General features: G+C 48.9%; 1 protein-coding gene across 1 annotated transcript in view; it reads left to right on the top strand.

Moving 5' to 3' along the window:
• The window catches only part of LOC123751235 (uncharacterized), a 114,827-nt gene that overhangs the window by 78,025 nt on the left and 12,802 nt on the right, over positions 1–24,000 (top strand). The window contains exons 4-7 of the mRNA XM_069311488.1: positions 15,592–15,670; positions 16,827–16,963; positions 17,280–17,468; positions 23,516–23,611. Of these exons, the coding sequence (XP_069167589.1) occupies positions 15,592–15,670; positions 16,827–16,963; positions 17,280–17,468; positions 23,516–23,611 (501 nt within the window). The remainder of the gene's footprint in view (positions 1–15,591; positions 15,671–16,826; positions 16,964–17,279; positions 17,469–23,515; positions 23,612–24,000) is intronic.

Raw genomic sequence — 24,000 nt, 5'->3', positions numbered from 1 at the left:
GATGAGTGGCGCTGCCCAATACTGTCACTATGGCGGTGTGTCCACTCACAAGATGAGTGGCGCTGCCCAATGCTGTCACTATGGCGGTGTGTCCACTCACAAGATGAGTGGCGCTGCCCAATACTGTCACTATGGCGGTGTGTCCACTCACAAGATGAGTGGCGCTGCCCAATAAACTCGCCCCTCGGGGCAAAATTTAAAAATTTAAATAGACAAGCTCAAGACGGTAACATTGAACCACACCGCCAGAAAAGTCAAACAGGAATTACGGTGCTGAACTTTACAAATAACAAATCACGAATGACAAAAAAAATGGAATTCAGGAATGACACCAAAAATTAAAATTAGGAATAACGCAAAAAAAAACTGGAAATAGGGAATGAGGCAAACTAGAAGTCATGAATGACGCAGGACGTCCGTTACCGCCCTCCTGGAATTACGAGTCTCTGGCATAACCTCGGGGAATTACAGGGCAGAAAATCAAAATTATATCAACTGGAATTGCGGCACAGACTTCCATTGTCCACTCGGGAATTATGGAACGGAGAGGAACGGAACGATATCTGTAACTGGAACGGGAGAAGGAACGGTATAATGTTCAGAACTGGAACAGATACTAATATGCAACACACAGGCGCAGTAATCCAACACGCTCAAAATATATAATTTAACAATAGTTCTTGTATAATTGTTGTCCGCCCCCCCCCCCCACTATTGACAACCAATCCGCAACCGTCCTTACTCGCTCCCCCCCCCCCCCCGAAGGGCCCCATTCCACCTCCTGACACCTCCCCCCCCCCAAGTCCTCAAATATGGCGTAGCTTGAGTGATTTAAAGTGAAATATAAGCATTTTTACCTAATCAGCGCTCCTAGACACACACACACACACACACACACACACACACACACACACACACACACGCTTAAAACAAACGAACAAAACACATCTTTCAAGGACAAAACTTGAGCCTGAAAAATAAAGATAAAACACAAGCTCAAACACAAGGCGGGAAGGCCCCCCCCCCCGCAAAAAAAAAACTCCTGATGTAATATAAACACTTAAACTCAAATATAACCACACAAGAATTAGTCCCGACACGAATATACAATTAACCCGCGTCGTATCGGGCAAATATTCACAAAGACAAACATGTATTAATGCCCGCATGAAGCATAGTTTTTTCTGTGTCCTCCGCGTCGAGCCAAGTTACATGGCGTCAACACTGTTATTGTCTTTTTATAAGCCTGCGCTTTGTTCCGCGATAATCGTCCGTATTATTGGAACACCAGGCCCCGTCTGACTGTTATTTGGCGCGCGAGCCAACAATGGTGACTTATTTTTTTTATATTTTGTCCACGTTTTATTCTTTGACATTACGGCTTGAATGAATTAATTATTTGGGTGAAATAGTGTATTTTTCTGTAGGTTATGACGTGTGCGGGACAATGGCGCGCGGGAGAGGGGGCATAATGGCTTCAGTTTATTTTCTATTCGGTATTGATAGCACTGATGTTTTTCCTGCCATTTATGTGACCCACCGTGTGTGTGTGTGTGTGTGTGTGTGTGTGTGTGTGTGTGTGTGTGTGTGTGTGTGTGTGTGTGTGTGTGTGGTCTGTGTGTGTGTGGGTGTGTGTGTGTGTGTGTGTGTGTGTGTGTGTGTGTGTGTGTGTGTGTGTGTGTGTGTGTGTGTGTGTGTGTGTGTGTGTTTATAAGCACATTATTCCTACACCAGGAGACACTGTAGAGCAACATCACAGTGCCCGTGGATCGTCGCCACTGGCAACACAAACAAGGGCGGAGAACACCACTGGCAACACAAACAAGGACAGAGAACACCACTGGCAACACAAACAAGGGCGGAGAACACCTTCATCAAAAACAGGAAGAAGGGGGGGGATGACAAGGAGCTTAAAATTCAATTAAACTACAAAACGTTGTTTAATGTTCTATTAAAGATATGAGGAGAGGAAGATTGCGATGGATAAGCATCCAAGAGCACTCAAGTGGTCAGGGATGATGTTGAGACGGAACAAGAGGACCAGTCTCTTCTCAAGTGGTCAGGGGAGATGTTGAGACGTCACAAGAGGACCAGTCTCTTCTCAAGTGGTCAGGGGAGATGTTCAGACGTCACAAGAGGACCAGACTCTTCTCAAGTGGTCAGGGGAGATGTTCAGACGTCACAAGAGGACCAGTCTCTTCTCAAGTGGTCAGGGATGATGTTGAGACGTCACAAGAGGACCAGTCTCTTCTCAAGTGGTCAGGGGAGATGTTGAGACGTCACAAGAGGACCAGTCTCTTCTCAAGTGGTCAGGGGAGATGTTCAGACGTCACAAGAGGACCAGTCTCTTCTCAAGTGGTCAGGGGAGATGTTGAGACGTCACAAGAGGACCAGTCTCTTCTCAAGTGGTCAGGGGAGATGTTCAGACGTCACAAGAGGACCAGTCTCTTCTCAAGTGGTCAGGGGAGATGTTCAGACGTCACAAGAGGACCAGTCTCTTCTCAAGTGGTCAGGGGAGATGTTCAGACGTCACAAGAGGACCAGTCTCTTCTCAAGTGGTCAGGGGAGATGTTCAGACGTCACAAGAGGACCAGTCTCTTCTCAAGTGGTCAGGGGAGATGTTCAGACGTCACAAGAGGACCAGACTGTTCTCAAGTGGTCAGGAGAGATGTTCAGACGTCACAAGAGGACCAGTCTCTTCTCAAGTGGTCAGGGGAGATGTTCAGACGTCACAAGAGGACCAGTCTCTTCTCAAGTGGAGAAGGATTAAAGATAAAAAAAAACACTACTAATAGGATTCCATTATTGTTCCAACAGTGAACAATAAGGGGAGGAAGAGAAGACGGAGGAGAGGAAGAGGATAAGAGAAATTGATATCGAAAAGAACAGGAGGATCCCAAAATTCCATTAAAAGTGACGAAGGCGCCATAGTTGCTAGGGGTGAGAGAGAGAGAGAGAGAGAGAGAGAGAGAGAGAGAGAGAGAGAGAGAGAGAGAGAGAGAGAGAGAGAGAGAGAGAGAGAGAGAGAGAGAGAGACGGGGGGGGGGGGGAGGGTTAAGGATGAGGTGTGGGTGAGGGGGTGAGAGAAGAGGTGGTATCAGGTGTGTGGATCAGGGGAAGGTGTGGCGGGTGGCAGCCTCCCACCACCACCAGACAGTGCTGACACACACACTGATACCATCACCGCCCTCCTCCACACACCAATTTGTCACCTTAGCAAACCTTCCCCCACAACTCCATGCTGGGGTGGGGGTGCTGAGGTGGGGGTGCTGGGGTGGGGGTGCTGGGGTGGGGGCGCTGGGATGTGGATGCTGAATGATACCTCAAGATGCAACTTTTCTTTAAGACACCGTGATATATCCGCCGGTTAAACGGTGTTTGCCTGCGGGGGAACAGAACAAACACGTTCATGACTGTTTACAAGCGTTCTAGTTTTTTAAGTGTTAGTTTTACCCTCTTGAGCTGTGCCTATGGTGCCGGGCTCGGCCCAGGGAAGTCTCCAACACCACACAATAAGGCAGTATACCACAGCACGCCACAACAAACCATATTACACAGCACGGCACAACACAGCATAGTAGAACGCAACACCTTGTGACAAGCCTCTCCAGGAGATCCTGGTAATGTGACCCCAAGACACAGACAAGAACCAAAGAAACAGAGATTGATTAACATGGCGCAAATAGAAATGGCTCACTCACATAATCGTATTATAGAATGCTTCAGTGTGGTGGCCTGGGGCTCAAGAGATCGGTCCGTTGTTAGAGCCCAAATGATCATGTGGTTATGGGCTCAAAAGAGGGCTAAAGGAGTAGGCCTTGTTAAATAGAAAACGAGCACCGGGTAAACAAAAGAAAACGGCGGAGAAAACCACAGAAAATCTTCCAAAAAATATCATAATTACACCTATATATAAATATACAAATAATTATTTAGATAAATAAATAAATGAATATAGTGATCAGATATATATACTGTATTCTAACTTCTGGTTTACCTTAAATGGATGAATATAGTGATAAGATCATTACCGTAATCTAACGACTAGTTTACCACAGACAGGCTGTAAGTTTACCAAGGTGCCCATGCCCAGAGCGAGGCTGGGTATGTGTACGGGCTCCCATCCAGGTGCTGGCCGGACTCTAATGTGTTTAACTTTACTAGAACCTTAACATATCCTCCACGTTCAATGGATTTCAAAGAAAGTTTGGAGCTAATTTTCAACATCATAACTCCAAGAGCGCGGCATAAACTCTCAAGTTTGGAAAGATATAAAGAGTTCTTCCTTATTACGAATAGGTGAACCCTTAAATATGCGATTGTGAGGTGTTGTGAGGTGTTGTGAGGTGTTGTGAGGTGTTGTGAGGTGTTGTGAGGTGTTGTGGGGGTGCTGTGAGGTGCTGTGAGGTGTTGTGAGGTGTTGTGAGGTGTTGTGAGGTGTTGTGAGGTGTTGTGGGGTGTTGTGAGGTGTTGTGGGGTGTTGTGAGGTGTTGTGGGGTGTTGTGAGGTGTTGTGAGGTGTTGTGAGGTGTTGTGAGGTATTGTGAGGTGTTGTGGGGTGTTGTGAGGTGTTGTGGGGTGTTGTGGGGTGTTGTGGGGTGTTGTGGGGTGTTGTAAGGTGTTGTGGGGTGCTGTGGGGTGTTGTGGGGTGTTGTGGGGTGTTGTGAGGTGTTGTGGGGTGCTGTGGGGTGTTGTGGGGTGTTGTAAGGTGTTGTGGGGTGCTGTGGGGTGTTGTGGGGTGTTGTGGGGTGTTGTGAGGTGTTGTGAGGTGTTGTGGGGTGTTGTGGGGTGTTGTGAGGTGTTGTGAGGTGTTGTGGGGTGTTGTGAGGTGTTGTGAGGTGTTGTGGGGTGTTGTGGGGTGTTGTGAGGTGTTGTGAGGTGTTGTGGGGTGTTGTGGGGTGTTGTGAGGTGTTGTGAGGTGTTGTGGGGTGTTGTGGGGTGTTGTGGGGTGTTGTGAGGTGTTGTGGGGTGTTGTGGGGTGTTGTGGGGTGTTGTGAGGTGTTGTGAGGTGTTGTGAGGTGTTGTGGGGTGTTGTGGGGTGTTGTGAGGTGTTGTGGGGTGTTGTGAGGTGTTGTGAGGTGTTGTGAGGTGTTGTGAGGTGTTGTGGGGTGTTGTGGGGTGTTGTGAGGTGTTGTGAGGTGTTGTGGGGTGTTGTGAGGTGTTGTGAGGTGTTGTGAGGTGTTGTGGGGTGTTGTGGGGTGTTGTGAGGTGTTGTGAGGTGTTGTGGGGTGCTGTGGGGTGTTGTGGGGTGTTGTGGGGTGTTGTGAGGTGTTGTGGGGTGTTGTGAGGTGTTGTGAGGTGTTGTGGGGTGCTGTGGGGTGTTGTGGGGTGTTGTGAGGTGTTGTGAGGTGTTGTGGGGTGTTGTGGGGTGTTGTGAGGTGTTGTGAGGTGTTGTGAGGTGTTGTGGGGTGTTGTGGGGTGTTGTGAGGTGTTGTGAGGTGTTGTGGGGTGTTGTGAGGTGTTGTGAGGTGTTGTGAGGTGTTGTGGGGGTGTTGTGAGGTGTTGTGGGGTGTTGTGAGGTGTTGTGAGGTGTTGTGGGGTGTTGTGAGGTGTTGTGGGGTGTTGTGAGGTGTTGTGAGGTGTTGTGAGGTGTTGTGGGGTGTTGTGGGGTGTTGTGGGGTGTTGTGAGGTGTTGTGAGGTGTTGTGGGGTGTTGTGGGGTGCTGTGGGGTGTTGTGAGGTGTTGTGAGGTGTTGTGGGGTGTTGTGGGGTGTTGTGAGGTGTTGTGAGGTGTTGTGGGGTGTTGTGGGGTGCTGTGGGGTGTTGTGGGGTGTTGTGGGGTGTTGTGAGGTGTTGTGAGGTGTTGTGGGGTGTTGTGGGGTGTTGTGAGGTGTTGTGAGGTGTTGTGGGGTGTTGTGGGGTGCTGTGGGGTGTTGTGGGGTGTTGTGGGGTGTTGTGAGGTGTTGTGAGGTGTTGTGGGGTGTTGTGGGGTGTTGTGGGGTGCTGTGGGGTGTTGTGGGGTGTTGTGAGGTGTTGTGGGGTGTTGTGGGGTGTTGTGAGGTGTTGTGAGGTGTTGTGGGGTGTTGTGGGGTGCTGTGGGGTGTTGTGGGGTGTTGTGGGGTGTTGTGGGGTGTTGTGGGGTGTTGTGAGGTGTTGTGAGGTGTTGTGGGGTGTTGTGGGGTGCTGTGGGGTGTTGTGGGGTGTTGTGAGGTGTTGTGAGGTGTTGTGGGGTGTTGTGGGGTGTTGTGAGGTGTTGTGAGGTGTTGTGGGGTGTAGTGGGGTGCTGTGGGGTGTTGTGGGGTGTTGTGAGGTGTTGTGAGGTGTTGTGAGGTGTTGTGGGGTGTTGTGGGGTGCTGTGGGGTGTTGTGGGGTGTTGTGAGGTGTTGTGGGGTGCTGTGGTGTTGTTGGGTGCTGTGAGGTGTTGTGAGGTGCTGTGAGGTGTTGTGAGGTGTTGTGAGGTGCTGTGAGGTGCTGTGAGGTGTTGTGAGGTGCTGTGAGGTGCTGTGAGGTGTTGTGGGGTGTTGTGAGGTGCTGTGAGGTGTTGTGGGGTGTTGTGAGGTGTTGTGGGGCGCTGTGAGGTGTTGTGGGGCGCTGTGAGGTGTTGTGGGGCGCTGTGAGGTGTTGTGAGGTGCTGTGAGGTGTTGTGAGGTGCTGTGAGGTGCTGTGAGGTGCTGTGAGGTGCTGTGAGGTGCTGTGAGGTGTTGTGGGATGTTGTGAGGTGTTGTGGGGCGCTGTGAGGTGTTGTGGGGCGCTGTGAGGTGTTGTGAGGTGCTGTGAGGTGCTGTGTTGTGTTGTGCGGTGTTGTGAGGTGTTGTGAGGTGTTGTGGGGTGTTGTGGGGCGCTGTGAGGTGTTGTGGGGCGCTGTGAGGTGTTGTGGGGTGCTGTGAGGTGTTGTGGGGTGTTGTGGGGTGCTGTGAGGTGCTGTGAGGTGTTGTGAGGTGCTGTGAGGTGTTGTGAGGTGTTGTGAGGTGCTGTGAGGTGTTGTGAGGTGTTGTGGGTGTTACGGCCCTACTGGGACGCAACCGGGTTCTTCTCTGATGTTATTAGAGTTTGGGTATCCGGCCCCAAGTTAGTAGAGGCTTTCAAGGGGTGCGTTCCGTAACGCAAGTTAAATTAAAGGGGGAGGGATACAAATGTTCTGATTTATATATATATTCTCACCACCACCATATAAATAAATAACAATCACTCGCAGGGGTTATTACTACACGATAATGTACAGAGTTGTCTTCCTCCGAAGACACTGGATGCTCCACGGTGCGCACTTTGGGTAGCCCTGGTTCCTTCCTCCATGGCCCACGATGAATCCTCTAAGATTCTCTTGGCGAATCTACCCTGGCCACAGGCCAGCCAAATCACAGTCCCACTGGGTGCTCCGTCGTGGAGGCCTTCAACCACAATCCAGCCTGTAGCTGGCAGGTACCGAACAGCTCCGCTGTGTAGGCCACTCCACGACCGATACTAGGGTTGCGAGCCCTAGGCAGGAGCCTCGTGTGATCCCGCTGATCACTCTCCTCACTAAGCACCACAGTGGCTAGTCTCTTCCACCAGCCAGCCCTGGATAAGGCGATTCCTGATACTGCCACGTCACAGGCAGGCTAATACTCTCAACAGAGTTCGTCCGGGGGTGACTCACAGCTTCTTCAGCAGACTCGTGAAGAAACCTTGGCTGCCTTGGGTAGACTCCTCCATCGTCCAATACAGCAGTCCCAGGTCGACTTTGTAATCAGACACGTCATTAGTACTGGGACGCTCTAGGGAACCTCACTTACAGGCTTAGACACAAACGTCCACCTCTCTGCTCCATAGATGGCGTTGCTGTCTAAGCGCCACCTCACCAGAGGTCAGCAGCGGCTATGTTATGAGCTGATTAAGATGGGAATCCAGCGCCTGTGGCCGGTATATCCCGTCCTCACTAGATGGCGTTGTCCATTTGGAGTGGGTTTCGGGAGCGGACTCACAGATGGCGTTGTCGTCACTGCTCCGTGCTCCGACGATGGACTCGGGTCCGTAACAGTGGGGTGCTGTGAGGTGTTGTGGGGCGCTGTGAGGTGTTATGAGGTGCTGTGAGGTGTTTAAAGGCACTTTGGATGTGTATCGAGGCGCTCTGGTGTGTTATAAGCGAATGAGGTTTCATAATGAGGCACTGTGAGGGTCGCTATGAGGCGACGTGAAGTACTGTGAGGTGTTTCAATTCACTATAGTGAGAGTTAACGAGTTACTGGGATTTAAGCGTAGTTATAACGAAAAAGAAAAATAACAGGACCCTACTTCACCAGTCGATTGAATGCTGAAATACGGGACCCAACAGCTAAAGCTTAACCCCCCCCCCCCCCGTCTATGTACTCACCTAATAAGGGCTCGGTGAAAGTGATTACCCTGGACATAGATGACCATTAAAATGACTCGCTTGGCCCAGCAACTTTTGGCTCAGGCCATTAACACCTGAAGCAATTTTCAGCCTTTTTTGTTTACACTTTTTTTTTACCTTTTTTATGTTTCGGGGGGGGGGAGGTTGGCTTGAGACGTGGTTTGGAATTTTGATGAGTTTGAGCAATTATATAAATCCGTTTTTTTCGAAGGGAGAGAACGCTGATTGAATAATGGAGGACTTGTTTATTTTGGGCCGAGCAGTTGATGAATGGCGTTCCTGGGGGCTGTTAGTGACCAGTTAATTGTGGCTTGTTCTGTCTTTTATCTCTCTTAAACTCTCGTCTCTTTTACCCCCCCCCCCCTCTTACTGCTCTCCCCCCCCCCCTCACGTCTCTCTCACCTCTCACCCTCTTCTCTCACGTCCTGTTGACTCTCTTATTTCGCAACATATTTCACTACATTTCCTTTGAATCCTCAAGCATCCCTCCCCCCCCCCCACCACCCGCTCTGTTTCTCTCCCCTATCCTTTCCCCTCTTCCCCCCCCCTACCCCCATCCCCCCCCATCCTCCCCATCCTCGATAATCGTTATTCGACCTTCTTCATTCCCACATTTATATCCTCGTAATCTTTATATTGCTTTCTCCGCTTGTATTTTGTGGGCTGTGGCGGCCATCTTGCCCCGGGGGGGGGGGGAGGGGGGGCTAAGGGAGGGGGGCTGAGAAGGGATGACTGCATCTAAGGGTAAATAGGAAAGGCAAGAGATAGGGAGGACAGTATTGAAGGGGAAGCAGGGAGAAGTGAGTGGGAAATTAATGTAAGAAAAGGATGAGTGTGAGGGTGTGTGAGGGAGGGTATGAGGGAGGGAGGATATGAGGGAGGGTGTGTGGGGTAGTTATGAGGGAGGGTATGTGGGGTAAGTATGAGGGAGGGTATATGAGGTAGGTATGAGGGAGGGAGGATATGAGGAAGGGTGTGTGAGGGAGGGTATGTGGGGTAAGTATGAGGGAGGGAGGATATGAGGGTATGTGAGGAAGGTATGAGGGAGGGAGGATATGAGGGAAGGTGTGCGGGGTAGTTATGAGGAAGGGTATGAGGGAGGTTTTCACACACGTTACTGATGCGCGTCTATTTATTAATGCCCCCCCCCATCCCCCCTCCCCCTCCCCCAGGTCAAGTCCCCTCTAATAAAATAATGCATGGCGCTGACCAATCAAAACTCTGAGCGTTATTTTTAATCTCGTATGATTGGTCGGCTGTGAATCACACCGCCCTTATTACCGACTCCAGTGAACTCCCTTAAGATATTGCCAAGACCGAAATTATGTATATTACACATATGTGTTATATATTCTTTAATGGAATATATATATTATATACTTTTAATAATATGTTTAATAACACGAACCAGCCTCACGGCTTCTACGGATGTTATCATAATTGTTATTGTTATCATTAAAGCTTATCATTAGAACTTGTTATCATAAGCCTTGTTACCAGTGAGAATGTTACCAGCGACGGGTGGGAGCAGCTATCAGCCGTACAGGTACACAACGTGATCAACACCTGTTTGTGTCAGGTCATGACTGTCGCCTTGTATATTGAAGCTGTCATACAGTCTGTATTACCGCCCCACTGTATCACTCATGGTGGCAATGATGGGGGATTAAAACACCTGAGGTGTGTGTGTGTGTGTGTGTGTGTGTGTGTGTGTGTGTGTGTGTGTGTGTGTGTGTGTGTGTGTGTGTGTGTGTGTGTGTGTGTGTGTTGACAGAGCTTGCAGACAGGGAGTAATATAACTGGAGCAACTCTTCTTGCACTATGTAATGATTATGTTATATCTGTTCAGAGGTGGGAATTGTTTCACCCCTCAACTACCTCTTTTGTAACGCCATAAGATCCATCAACTACACACGCACACGACCAGTCCATCTCTCTCTCTCTCTCTCTCTCTCTCTCTCTCTCTCTCTCTCTCTCTGAGTCAGTACACAGGTTACATTTAACTCCCAAGAGTCAGCAGACGGTAGTGGCTGGGTGATGGAGCAATATATCTGCATAAGGGTGACGGATGCTGCTAGCTCCACCCCCACTCATACCACCACCACCACCACCACTCATACCACCACCACCACCCCCACTCACACCACCACCACCACCACCACTCATACCACCACCACCACCACCACCACCACCACCCCCACTCATACCACCACCACCACCACCACCCCCACTCATACCACCACCACCAGCCCCACAACCATCACCACCACCACCAGCCCCACAACCATCACCACCACCACCAGCCCCACAACCATCACCACCACCACCAGCCCCACAACCATCACCACCACCACCAGCCCCACAACCATCACCACCACCACCAGCCCCACAACCATCACCACCACCACCAGCCCCACAACCATCACCACCACCACCAGCCCCACAACCATCACCACTACCACCAGCCCCACAACCATCACCACCACCACCAGCCCCACAACCATCACCACTACCACCACCAGCCCCACAACCATCACCACCACCACCAGCTCCACAACCACATCCACCACTACTCAGCTGTCATCATACCAAGGCCGTTTTTTCTAAGAGTCTGCGAGAAATAGACTTGTTACTGGATTGGCGAACCCGTCACCAGAAGTCACCAGTTGCATACGAAGACTTACCAAGTATAAGAACTGCCTTTAAATATATCAACAAAGAGTCTTCCAGGATCTTGTATAATACTGATATGACCAATTCTGGAATATGCGACACAAGCGTGGAGTAGTTATCTCGTTAAACTCAAAACCAAGCTGGGGAAGGTACAGAGGTATGCCACCAGACTAGTCCCAGAGCTGAGAGGTATGAGTTACGAGGAAAGATTTAAAGGAGTTGAAACTCATGTCACTAGACGAAACGAAACACGGTAGAGATGTTCACTACATAGACACCACTGAAGGTAATTCATAGGGCAGACTATTATGCATGGTTAGTACACGAACAATGGGAGACAGCTGGCACCTAAGTACCTAAATGAGCCACAAAGGTATTAAAATATTTTTGTAATTGTCAGGAGAGTGAACTAATGGAATTCGGTAGTGAAGTGATGGAGACAATCTGCACACACACACACACACACACACACACACACACACACACACACACACACACACACACACACACACACACACACACACACTGACGCAGTCTGTACTTTCTCACCACACACATGATGCTGACACCATGTGTGTATTTCGTAGCTCAGGTAGCCTCCCTGGCCACGGAGCTGCCTGTGTTGGTAAAGTTCTTCACGTGTATTTCAACACATGGATATCCACAGATGAATGTAGAGCATGTATATACATGTATATGATTTATATGTATTAATCCACCAAGCCTAGCCACCACCTCCTCTCTCGAATCCATAGATTACTCGCGGGTAAACATCTCAGACTACCACCACTACCACCCCTATCATCACAACCACCACAGCAGAAGCTGGTGGCGCTCCATAACCTGTTCGAAACATATCGCCCCTGTTCCCACCACCCCTCACCGAACACCGCCCCCCCCCCCACCAGTTAACAGGTCCATACATTAATTACTAACAATTTCGAGGCAGGTTGTGACGTTATGTGCAGTGTTGGCAACCCGCTCTTGCACAAGACAGCACACATATGACTTATTGGTTATAGTCACTATTTCGCTTACAAATAAGTATATATGTGACAAACTCCAAGCCATATTTTTTTTCAAGGCACTAACTTTTCCTCTCAGTTTTATTAAACAATAGAGATTTTATACAAAATTTGACAATATCCTGAGTTACTTTTCAATTTATTTAAATATTTTAGTTTTGTTTTATTATTTTTATAAAACTGTAATATCAATATAGGTATAGGTTCAGTACTAATTGTATTATCTTAACATACTAAGAAGGTTAGGTTGTGATTTTCTATTCAGCTTTTCAAGGTAAACTCAAATATTCACAATAAATTAGTATGCCACATATGCACTTATTCATAAGCAAGATATTGACTATAAGTAAGTGCGAAAAAGGGTTGGTGTTGGATATGTTGGTACATCTTGTGACTGTGTGAGTTGGTAAGTTGACACACACGTGGCTGATTTGAAATGAACACACCTAGTGTCCCGTGACACAAATGGATTTGTTCATTAGTGTCACGTGTGTGTGTTTACTATTTGCATCTGCAGGATCTAGCTGTTAGCTATTGGACCCCGCCTTCCTAACCGTCATTTGACTAATGTACCGACTCCCAATCTATTTATCCTGTATTATATCTACTATATATGCCTCTCTCTCTCTCTCTCTCTCTCTCTCTCTCTCATCTCTCTCTCTCTCTCTCTCTCTCTCTCTCTCTCTCTATCCCTCCTATCTTCCAATCTTTCTCTACCTTTCTCCTCCTCCTCACCTCTCTCTTCCCCACTGCCAGTCGTGGCGGGTGGAATGTGCTCAACGAAGGGGTCAACCCAGCATTGAACGCACAGTTGATGGCACCATGAACCCAAAATATGAGAGCTAGAATTATTTGGAAACATTTTACGTAATCAGCGCGTAAAGTTTTACGATACGGCAGAAATAATAATAATTCAGTGTGGAGTAATAATGGCATCATGGGGGTACGTTTGTCACAGTGTTACGTGGCATTCTTTTCTTTGATGTCAGTCTCGACCCGCTCATGTTGGGCATGTACCCAACAACAATTACTGGGAACAATTGTCCTTCGACATCAGAGAGATATTTCACTAATAAATAGATTGGACGGTAAAGCGACGTTCTCACTTCATGCAGGTCGGCGTTCAATCCCCGACCGTACAAGTGGTTGGGCACCATTTAAACGTCCCATCCCAAATTATTAACCTGACCCTTTCCAAGTGCTACTAGGTCATAATGGCTTGGCGCTTTCTCGTGATAGTTCCATTCCCTTATAGATTAATGAATATGTATGTGTATATTTATTAATGGTGGATGTCATTAATTCACTTTAAACGGACATTACACACGGAGGCTGCCATATATCGTATCCAACTGTTTGTTTTTATGAATGAGCTCTATTGCAAACACCTGTTGTTTGTTGAGTGTTTGGCGGTCCTCGTGTAGGGCTCAGCTTGGGAGCAATAGTTTGTTTGTACTAGTATAACCGTGCTTGTGATTCAGCTACAGCTGTTGTTGTTGTTATAGATCCAGCAACTCTGAACAAGTTCCAAGTAGCACGGGCTATGGTGAGCCCGTAGAGAGCTACAGCTCCCGACCCCTGACTTTTTATGGGCCCGTACGCACACCTCACTGCTTGTACTCACCTAGTTGTGCTTGTGGGGGTTGAGCTCTGGCTCTTTGGTCCCGCCTCTCAACTGTCAATCAACTGGTGTACAGATTTCTGAGCCTACTGGGCTCTATCATATCTACATTTGAAACTGTGTATGGAGTCAGCCTCCACCACATCACTGCCTAATGCATTCCATCCGTTAACTACTCTGACTCTGAAAAAGTTCCTTCTAACGTCCCTGTGGCTCATGTGGGTACTCAGTCTCCACCTGTGTCCCCTTGTGTGCGTGTGTGTGTGTGACTGTGTGCGTGTGTGACTGTGTGCGTGTGAGACTGTGTGCGTGTGTGACTGTGTGTGTGTGTGTGACTGTGTGTGTGTGTGTGTGTGTGTGTGTGTGTGTGTGTGTGTGTGTGTGTGTGTGTGGGTGTGTGTGTGTGTGTGTGTGTGTGTGTGTGTGTGTGTGTGTGACTGTGTGTGTGTGTGTGACTGTGTGTGTGTGTGTGACTGTGTGTGCGTGTGTGACTGTGTGTGCGTGTGTGACTGTGTGTGCGTGTGACTGTGTGTGCGTGTGACTGTGTGTGTGTGTGATTGTGTGCGTGTGTGATTGTGTGCGTGTGTGATTGTGTGCGTGTGTGACTGTGTGCGTGTGTGACTGTGTGCGTGTGTGACTGTGCGTGTGTGACTGTGTGCGTGTGTGTTTACTAGTTGTGTTTACTAGTTGTGTTTTTGCGGGGGTTGAGCTTTGCTCTTTCGGCCCGCCTCTCAACTGTCAATCAACTGTTTACTAACTACTTTTTTTTTCCCACACCACACACACACACACACCCCAGGAAGCAGCCCGTGACAGCTGACTAACTCCCAGGTACCTATTTACTGCTAGGTAACAGGGGCACTTAGGGTGAAAGAAACTTTGCCCATTTGTTTCTGACTCGTGCGGGAATCGAACCCGCGCCACAGAATTACGAGTCCTGCGCGCTATCCACCAGTGTGACTGTGTGACTGTGTAGACTGTGTAGACTGTGTGACTGTGTGCGTGTGTGTGCATGTGTGTGCGTATGTGTGTGTGTGTGTGTGTGTGTGTGTGTGTGTGTGTGTGTGTGTGTGTGTGTGTGTGTGTGTGTGTGTGTGTGTGTGTGTGTGTACTCACCTAGTTGTACTCACCTAGTTGTGTTTGCGGGGGTTGAGCTCTGGCTCTTTGGTCCCGCCTCTCAACCGTCAATCAACAGGTGTACAGATTCCTGAGCCTATCGGGCTCTGTCATATCTACACTTGAAACTGTGTATGGAGTCAGCCTCCACCACATCACCCCCTAATGCATTCCATTTGTCAACCACTACATGTGTGTGTGCATGTGAGTGCGTACGTGTGCTCGCCAATGTGTTGTGACAGGAGTAGGTGTGGCCGAGGTATCCCGTCTCCTTCACATAATTTATTATAAATATGTCTGAAGTATTGAGTAGTTGACTCCACGCGTCCCCTTCCCCCCACACCTCTCTCTGGGGCCATGCGCTCCCTCAATCCACCTGCTTGTTGGTGTTGGTGTAGTGTTGTGTTCTGAACACCGCTGTTGGTGACCCTCTTGTAGGTATTTTGAGCCTCTCTAGCCATTCTAAGTGCATCTATAGCCATTCCAGGTGCATTTAGCCATTCTAAGTGCATCTATAGCCATTCTAGGTGCATTTAGCCATTCTAAGTGCATATATGGCCATTCCATGTGCATTTAGCCATTCTAAGTGCATCTATAGCCATTCTAGGTGCATTTAGCCATTCTAAGTGCATCTATAGGCATTCTAGGTGCATTTAGCCATTCTAAGTGCATCTATAGCCATTCTAGGTGCATTTAGCCATTCTAAGTGCATCTATAGCCATTCTAGGTGCATTTAGCCATTCTAAGTGCATATATGGCCATTCCAGGTGCATTTAGCCATTCTAAGTGCATCTATAGCCATTCTAGGTGCATTTAGCCATTCTAAGTGCATATATGGCCATTCCAGGTGCATTTAGCCATTCTAAGTGCATCTATAGCCATTCCAAGTGCCTCTAGCCATTTATCACAGTTTATAATTCACGAAAGTACTTTCTTGCGTATACTGGTATTGTTCTACGACCTGTTATGTTTCTACAGGTGCGAGCATCGTGATACAGCTGTGTGTTGTATTAAAATGGTTGTAGGTCTGAACACCATCCTACACCTGTGTGTTCCAGCTTAGTTAAATGTGCCACATGTTCTGAATAATTGTTTAGCGTTATTTTGTCACAAATTATTTAACTCTGGTAACAGTTGCCGGAATATGATATGATTTCCTCTCTGCAATATTTATATATTTTAATACATTATATAAATAACAAATTGAAAGTCGAGACAATAGATATAAATTGGATAAGTTTAGATACAGGAAAGACTTGGGTAAATACTGGTTTGGAAAGGTCAGGTTTGTTGATTTGTGCAACAAATTATCGGGTAACATAACAGACGTGGGATCACCGGGTTGTTTCAAGCGTAGGTTAGACCCATGAGTGAGTTTGGGGTGGATATAAATACCTGTCCCATACGAGCCAACACACCATCTGTGTTTCCATTCGTTCTTATATTCTTATGTTGTTCTGTATTGAGTTACTCCTGTATCCTTTTTATCGAATTATCTCAAGTTTCCTTATCAAGTTTCGTTGTTTGTCATATAGCGACATACAAGTCCGGCTCACAAGCCTAGCTAGTTATTCAGGGCAACTTATACATTTTAAGTAAGTTAGGTAAGGTAAGATGAGGCTATGTGAGGTAAAATGAGGCTATGTGAGATAAGATAAGACTGAGACAAGCGAGGAATTATACAACTTCTATATAAATGTTAATTTTCAACTCGACAAAAAAAGCTCCGAAGGCGAATTTTTTTGGTATTCTATTTTATGACAAAGTTGTTTGAGAAGGTTGAAGATATATTTGTATATAATGAGTATGCGTGTGTGGGATATTTGTATTAAATTCTATCTTGTATATCTTCATATGTGTGTCAACATGATTTCCAACACACTCATCAAGCCAGCCAACACACACACACGGACAATACCCGCACACCTGAGAGCCAGGTCTGCACACGTGACAATAAGCAGCAGCACATTGCACGACCACTCCTAAGAGTGAGGCCCCACACAGCCACTCCTAAGAGTGAGGCCCCACGCAGCCACTCCTAGGAGTGAGGCCCTACTAACACCCCCGCTCTTCCTCCCCCAGGGCCGGACTTCTGGGGCCTGATCAACCCAGACTGGAGCCTGTGCAGCAAGGGGCGGCGCCAGAGCCCTATAGATATAGACCCGGCTCGCCTCCTCTACGACCCCAACCTCCGCCTCCTCCATGTTGACAAACACAGGGTCAGTGTCCTTGTTATGGTTGCCATTATGTGTTTTTGTTGCGCTCTTGTTGGTGCTGACTGTAGATTGACTGTCCTTGTTGTCTTCTTGTTGACAATAGATTGTACTTGTTATGCTGGTGATTGAAAGGTATCTTTGTTGTAATTGATTTTGGTGACTGTAATTATATAATTATTAGAAAAATATGCTTAAGAGTACCTTAGATGAGTACTGCACTCACCCCCACCACCCACTACATCAGACCTGGACCCCCAACCCCCGCAGGAGTGTAGGAGCGGACCCCTCCCCCACTGACCCTTTGCTCTGCCCCCCACAGGTGTCAGGGAGCCTGGAGAACACAGGTCACAGCGTGGTGCTGACCCTGGACGGGGGCAAGACCCCCATCAACGTGACCGGAGGACCCCTCTCCTACCGCTACCAGCTCACAGAGGCACATCTCCGCTACGGCATTGTCGACCTCTTGGGCTCCGAGCACACCATCAACGGCAGAGCCTTCCCCGCTGAGGTGGGTCCTTAGGGTGGGCAGGGTGGACAGGGTGCTCGGGGTGGGCAGGGTGGGCAGGGTGCTCGGGGTGGGCAGGGTGCTCGGGGTGGGCAGGGTGCTTGGGATGGGTAAGGAAGGGAGAGGGGTGCTTGGGGTAGGCAAGGAGGGCAGGCTGGGCAAGAAGGGCAGGGGAATAAGGAAGGGCAGTGTTTTATGGGAAAGAATGTACTCAACTAACTGGTCTCACATATAGGTGAGACCAGCTAGGTGAGTACACTTTAAGTGACTATATCTAGGCGACTACAACTAGCTGAGCACAGCTAGGTGAACACAGCCAGGCAAGTACAGAGAGGTGAACAGGCTCACGACCCTCGCGTGCGCGCAGGCACACAGTTTGTCAGTAGTGTTTCAGTATTCACCAAGACCTTACACCCTAACACTACAGGAAGCACAGTACACATACTTTTCAAGAAAGTCAGATATCAACCTTGTCCCTGGCTCCGAGGAGCAGCTCCGAGGAGCAGCTCCGAGGAGCAGCCCAGAGGAGCAGCCCAGAGGAGCAGCCCAGAGGAGCAGCCCAGAGGAGCAGCTCCGAGGAGCAGCTCTGAGGAGCAGCTCTGAGGAGCAGCCCTGAGGAGCAGCCCTGAGGAGCAGCCCTGAGAAGCAGCTCTGAGGAGCAGCTCTGAGGAGCAGCTCCGAGGAGCAGCCCTGAGGAGCAGCTCTGAGGAGCAGCTCTGAGGAGCAGCCCTGAGGAGCAGCTCCGAGGAACAGCTCCGAGGAGCAGCCCTGAGGAGCTGCTCTGAGGAGCAGCTCTGAGGAGCAGCTCTGAGGAGCAGCTCTGAGGAGTAGCCCTGAGAAGCAGCTCTGAGGAGCAGCCCTGAGAAGCAGCTCTGAGGAGCAGCCCTGAGAAGAAGCTCTGAGGAGCAGCCCTGAGAAGAAGCTCTGAGGAGCAGCCCTGAGAAGCAGCTCTGAGAAGCAGCTCTGAGGAGCAGCCCTGAGAAGCAGCTCTGAGGAGCAGCCCTGAGAAGAAGCTCTGAGAAGAAGCTCTGAGGAGCAGCCCTGAGAAGAAGCTCTGAGGAGCAGCCCTGAGAAGCAGCTCCGAGGAGCAGCCCTGAGAAGCAGCTCTGAGGAGCAGCCCTGAGAAGAAGCTCTGAGGAGCAGCCCTGAGAAGCAGCTCTGAGAAGCAGCTCTGAGGAGCAGCCCTGAGAAGCAGCTCTGAGGAGCAGCCCTGAGAAGAAGCTCTGAGGAGCAGCCCTGAGAAGAAGCTCTGAGGAGCAGCCCTGAGAAGAAGCTCTGAGGAGCAGCTCTGAGGAGCAGCTCCGAGGAGCAGCTCCGAGGAGCAGCTCTGAGGAGCAGCCCTGAGAAGCAGCTCCGAGGAGCAGCTCCGAGAACTCGCACCTAGCACGTCGCGGAGGAAGGCTGGTACAAATATATTTATTTACGGTGATACTCATTCTTTTATTCATTAAATTAAAATTATTAATAATCATTAAATTATTTATTTGTGCGTGTGTCATTTTCCACGCAAAAATATCTGTCGAGATTCATTACATCCCGGCCTGCAGCGATAGTTTGGTTGTTTGGTGCTCTCTCTCTCTCTCTCACTCTCTCTCACTCTCTCTCTCACTCTCTCTCACTCTCACTCTCTCTCTCTCTCACTTATCTACACAATCGTCGCCTTCTCCCATCACTGAACACAATACATTGTGTATGCTTTCATTTTTCCCCTCGCTCTTGTCTCCCCTCTTCTCTCTCCCCTCCCGCCCCCTTGTCGACGGTCCCCTCTCTCCCCCTTTCCTGCCAGCTCTCCCCTCACTGCCCCTGGCGGCGCCGTGAGCCCTCCACTTGTCATGTCACGGAGGGAGGGCAGAGGAGGGGCGGAGTAATGATTTATGCTCTTGACAGCGTTGGGGACCCCCTCTGACGTGTAATGACGCCCCCACACCCCCACTACCCCCATCCACCCCCACTGGCCACGACTATCCCCACGGAGCCCTACTGACCCCTATCGACCCTCCTCTAACCCCACCGGCCTCCACTAACCCCAACCATCCCCACAGACTCGATCTTCCCCCAACCCCACCCCTCACAGACTCGACCTCCCTCCACCCCCACACCCCACAGACTCGACCTTCCCCCACCCCCACCCTCCACAGACTCGACCTCCCCCCCCACTCCCATCCCTCACAGACTCGACCTCCCCCTCCCCGTCCCCACAGACACGACACACACACAAGGTGTCAACAGACAGAGGAAACCTTGCACAAACCAAACAGAAAGACCCAGCCAGGGATTGATGACATCAACCATGTCTACCCAAGACTACATCAACCACGCTTCATCGGTGGAGTTTGCTCCAGTGCTCGAAATAAAGATATATTCAAGACCTATTATAGAAGGGAGACATGATTACACATAGAAATTCTAAAAAGGAAATTGATAGCGCTGCCAAAGACGGACTATGCAGCACGGGCGGTACTCCAACAAGAGGACACAGCTATAAATTAAATTCACAAATGAGTTACAGGAACATTAGAAATAATTGGTTCAGCGCCAGAAAGGTGAATACATAGAGTGCAGTGTAGTGGTGTAGGCAGACGTCGGCCACAGTTATAACTGTAGACAGACTTGAGGTTACCTTGAGGTGCTTCCGGGGCTTAGCGTCCCCGCGGCCCGGTCGTGACTGAGCGTAACAGTCCCACGAAACTGTACACGAGTTCATCTTAGATTAAAAGGTGGCAGCAGATAGCGAAAGCTTAACCCCTGAAAACACAGTTGGGTAAGTTGGTAAGTAAACACGTGAGCATCGCCCACCCCCTATTTCCGGTTACCCCGTGTGTGTGTGTGTGTGTGTGTGTGTGTGTGTGTGTGTGTGTGTGTGTGTGTGTGTGTGTGTGTGTGTGTGTGTGTGCCGGGCGTGGCACTGGTGTGAGAGTGGGGGGCGTGGCACTCTAGTCCCCGCTACAAGTAGCGTAGCAATATCCTTCCATACACAAAATTTAATAAAAACAAAAACAAAAATTGCACTGTTGCCTTTATCTTACAAAACACAGGCAACCGTTAGGAGCCAGAACACGCATGACGCCTCCCAAGCCCTGTGTGGGGTGCTCACACACACACACACACACACACACACACACACACACACCCACACACACACACACACACACACACACACACACACACACACACACACACACACACACGTCTCGCGGTAGAGCCGACAGCGTCCAGGATTCGCCGTCCACGGACCCGGAATCAAATTCTACGCCGAAACAGAAACATATAGGCAGAGCTTTTTTCACCTGATCACTCTGTTCACCTAGCAATAAGTAGGTACATGGGATTTAGACCGTTTCTGCGGACTGCATCGTGGGGATGAGTTTGTAGGAGAGACATACATGTAGTAGATATGATAGAGAAACATAACATGAAAGTCGGTACATGAGACAACAGACGCTTAGAAAGGCGGAGTCCAAGAGCCAACAGATTCTGCAGGTGCAAATAGTATATACAAATTGTAAATATAAATACACACATGATGCAAAATTAATGAGAAAAGTAGAGACAGGTTTTAAGATACTCCAAGATGTCTTAGACACGCTGCAAAGCTGGTCCGAGAAATGGCTACTAGATTTCAACGCCAGCAAGAGTAAGGTGATGATAATGGGAATAAGTACCTGGGAAACTACCTCACTGTAACGAGCCTGGGAGTGGATATAACACTAAGCCTAACTCCGGAGGCTCATATAAATACGATAACATCAGCAGCATACTCTACACCAGCAAACATCAGAACATCATTCAGGAACCTAAATACGAAGTCGTTTAGCTGTCGTCTGCCAATCGTGGAGCCCCACCTCAAAAAAAAAACACAAAGAAAGTTGAAAAGGTACAAAGGTTAGGACCGAGGCTCGTCCCTGAACAGTCAGACAGAGGATATGAATGAACACAGAGCCAGACCTAACGTCACTAGAAAATAAAAAAATATATATAACTGGGCTAAAAAAAATATATAGAGCCGTGTAAAAATAATTCTGGGAATTGACAAAAGAGGAAAGATTTTCACAATGGATAGTAATATAACAAGATTGATGGAAGCTTGTGATTTAGGTAAGTCATAGAAATATGTTTTTTATATTAACGTAATAGTGAGAAAGTCAAAGGAACAGAAGAAGGTTATGAAGACCAGCTTCTGTTATGATATTAGAGTTAGATAAGATATGTAAATAGGTTGTAAATCATTGCATTTGACACCCGCTGGCTGGTGAGGCGGGGTCTAAGAGCCACAGCTTGGTCTTGCAGCCACAAATAGATGACTACCAATAGGTACGTACACACATACACATGTACAGAGATCAAAGGCACACATATTTGCATACATACATGTACACAAATACATGAGTATATACATATGAACATACATATACATGTGTGTGTACATGTATAAATACATTCACCACAACAACTCTACAAACATAAAAGGTAAAAGATGAATTTAGACAACTCCTTTGAACCCGGAATTAATATTCATTTGCAAATCACTTTTCAAAGGGGCAAAGAGCAAGCCATCCCTGAAACAATTCATGACGAAATTCCGAAAAACACAAAAACATACATTTATATACATATATTACAATGTATATAAATGTATGTTTATATTTCAATGTATATTTTCAATTACGAAAATAAACACCTGAAGAACACTGTGACAATCTCAGACCAAAAAGAAAGGATTAATACAGGAATTTCCTTAAGTACTTCCGTATTTCATAATGCATCTTCAGAAGGATCCATCTGAAGCTGTATTATTAAATATGAAAGTACTTAAGGAAATTCTTGTCTTAATTCTTCCTTCGTAGTCCGGATATGTATATATACATAAATAATATACATTATATATGTATATATACATATCCTCCACACTGTATACATATATATGTATACATATGTAAAAGGTGACAAAGGCGAAAAGCCGGCTTGCATCACCTGTGGGTGGCAGCGGTGCACCGTCCCTCTTGCAACACTTGCAATTCAGGAGTTAACGATTAGAGGGACGACCATCCCTTGAGGGAGAGGACGTGGGGGGAGAGGACGTTTGTGGGAGAGAGGACGTGTGGGAGAGAGAGAGGGTTGTGGGAGAGTGTTGTGGGAGAGAGGACGTGGGGGGGAGGACGTGTGTGGGAGAGAGGACGTGTGGGAGAGAGTGTTGTGGGAGAGAGGACGTGGGGGGGGGAAGACGTGTGTGGGAGAGAGGACGTGTGGGAGAGAGTGTTGTGGGAGAGAGGACGTGGGGGGGGAGACGTGTGTGGGAGAGAGGACGTGTGGGAGAGAGTGTTGTGGGAGAGAGGACGTGGGGGGGGAAGACGTGTGTGGGAGAGAGGACGTGTGGGAGAGAGTGTTGTGGGAGAGAGGACGTGGGGAAGAAGAGGGATGTGGCAGTCATAACGGATTATTGACATGTAATTGGTGGTTGTAAATATTTTACACACATCCATCACACGTGAGGAAGGCAGGGGGGGGGGGGCCGAGCAGGGCGTGGGGGGGGCCGAGCAGGGCGGGGGGGGGCCGAGCAGGGCGGGGGGGGGGGGGAGCAGGATTATCTGGGGAAGTAGCCTACCTTGAGGTGCTTCCGGGGCTTAGCGTCCCCGCGGCCCAGTCGTCGACCAGGCCTCCTCCAGGCCTACATAGAACACAGTGTACAAGACACAGTAAGAATGGGTGAGAGACTTGGGCTGGACGGTAGAGCAAAGGTCTCCTTTCATACAGGTCGGCGTTCAATCCCCGACCGTCCAGGTGCTTGTGCACCATTCCTTACCCACCGTCCCATCCCAACTCCTTATTCTGATCCCTTCCAAGTGCTATATAGTCGTAATGGTTTGGGGCTTTCTCCTGATAAATCCCTTCCCTTCAATACTCCCTCCAGCCACGGCAGGTATGGAGCCAGGTATGGAGCGAGGGAGGGAGAGGGAGGGGTGGGAGGGAGAGGGAGGGGTGGGAGAGCGAGTGTGGGAGGGAGATTAAGGAAGGAAGAGAGAGAGAATAAGACAGTTGTTTCCTACCAACAGCTGCAGATCTTCGGCTACAACTCTCAGCTCTACGCTAACTTCTCCCAGGCGCTGGACAAAGCTTACGGCATCGTCGGCATCTCCATTCTCATCCAGGTGGGTAGCCAGCTGTCACGGGGGGGGGAGGGGGGGGAGGGGGAGGGGGAGAGAGAGAGAGAGAGAGAGAGAGAGAGAGAGAGAGAGAGAGAGAGAGAGAGAGAGAGAGAGAGAGAGAGAGAGAGAGAGAGACAGAGAGAGAGAGAGAGAGAGAGGAGAGAGAGAGAGAGAGAGAGAGAGAGAGAGAGAGAGAGAGAGAGAGAGACAGAGAGAGGGAGAGAGAGAGAGAGGGAGAGAGAGAGAGAGTGAGAGAGAGAGAGTAGAGAGAGAGAGAGAGAGAGAGAGAGAGAGAGAGAGAGAGAGAGAGAGAGAGAGAGAGAGAGACAGAGAGAGAGAGAGAGAGAGAGAGAGAGAGAGAGAGAGAGAGAGAGAGAGAGAGAGAGAGAGAG

This window comes from Procambarus clarkii, chromosome 6 (assembly GCF_040958095.1).
Source record: "Procambarus clarkii isolate CNS0578487 chromosome 6, FALCON_Pclarkii_2.0, whole genome shotgun sequence".
Taxonomy (NCBI): Eukaryota; Metazoa; Arthropoda; class Malacostraca; order Decapoda; family Cambaridae; genus Procambarus; species Procambarus clarkii.
This window is presented reverse-complemented; position numbering and strand designations above follow the sequence as displayed.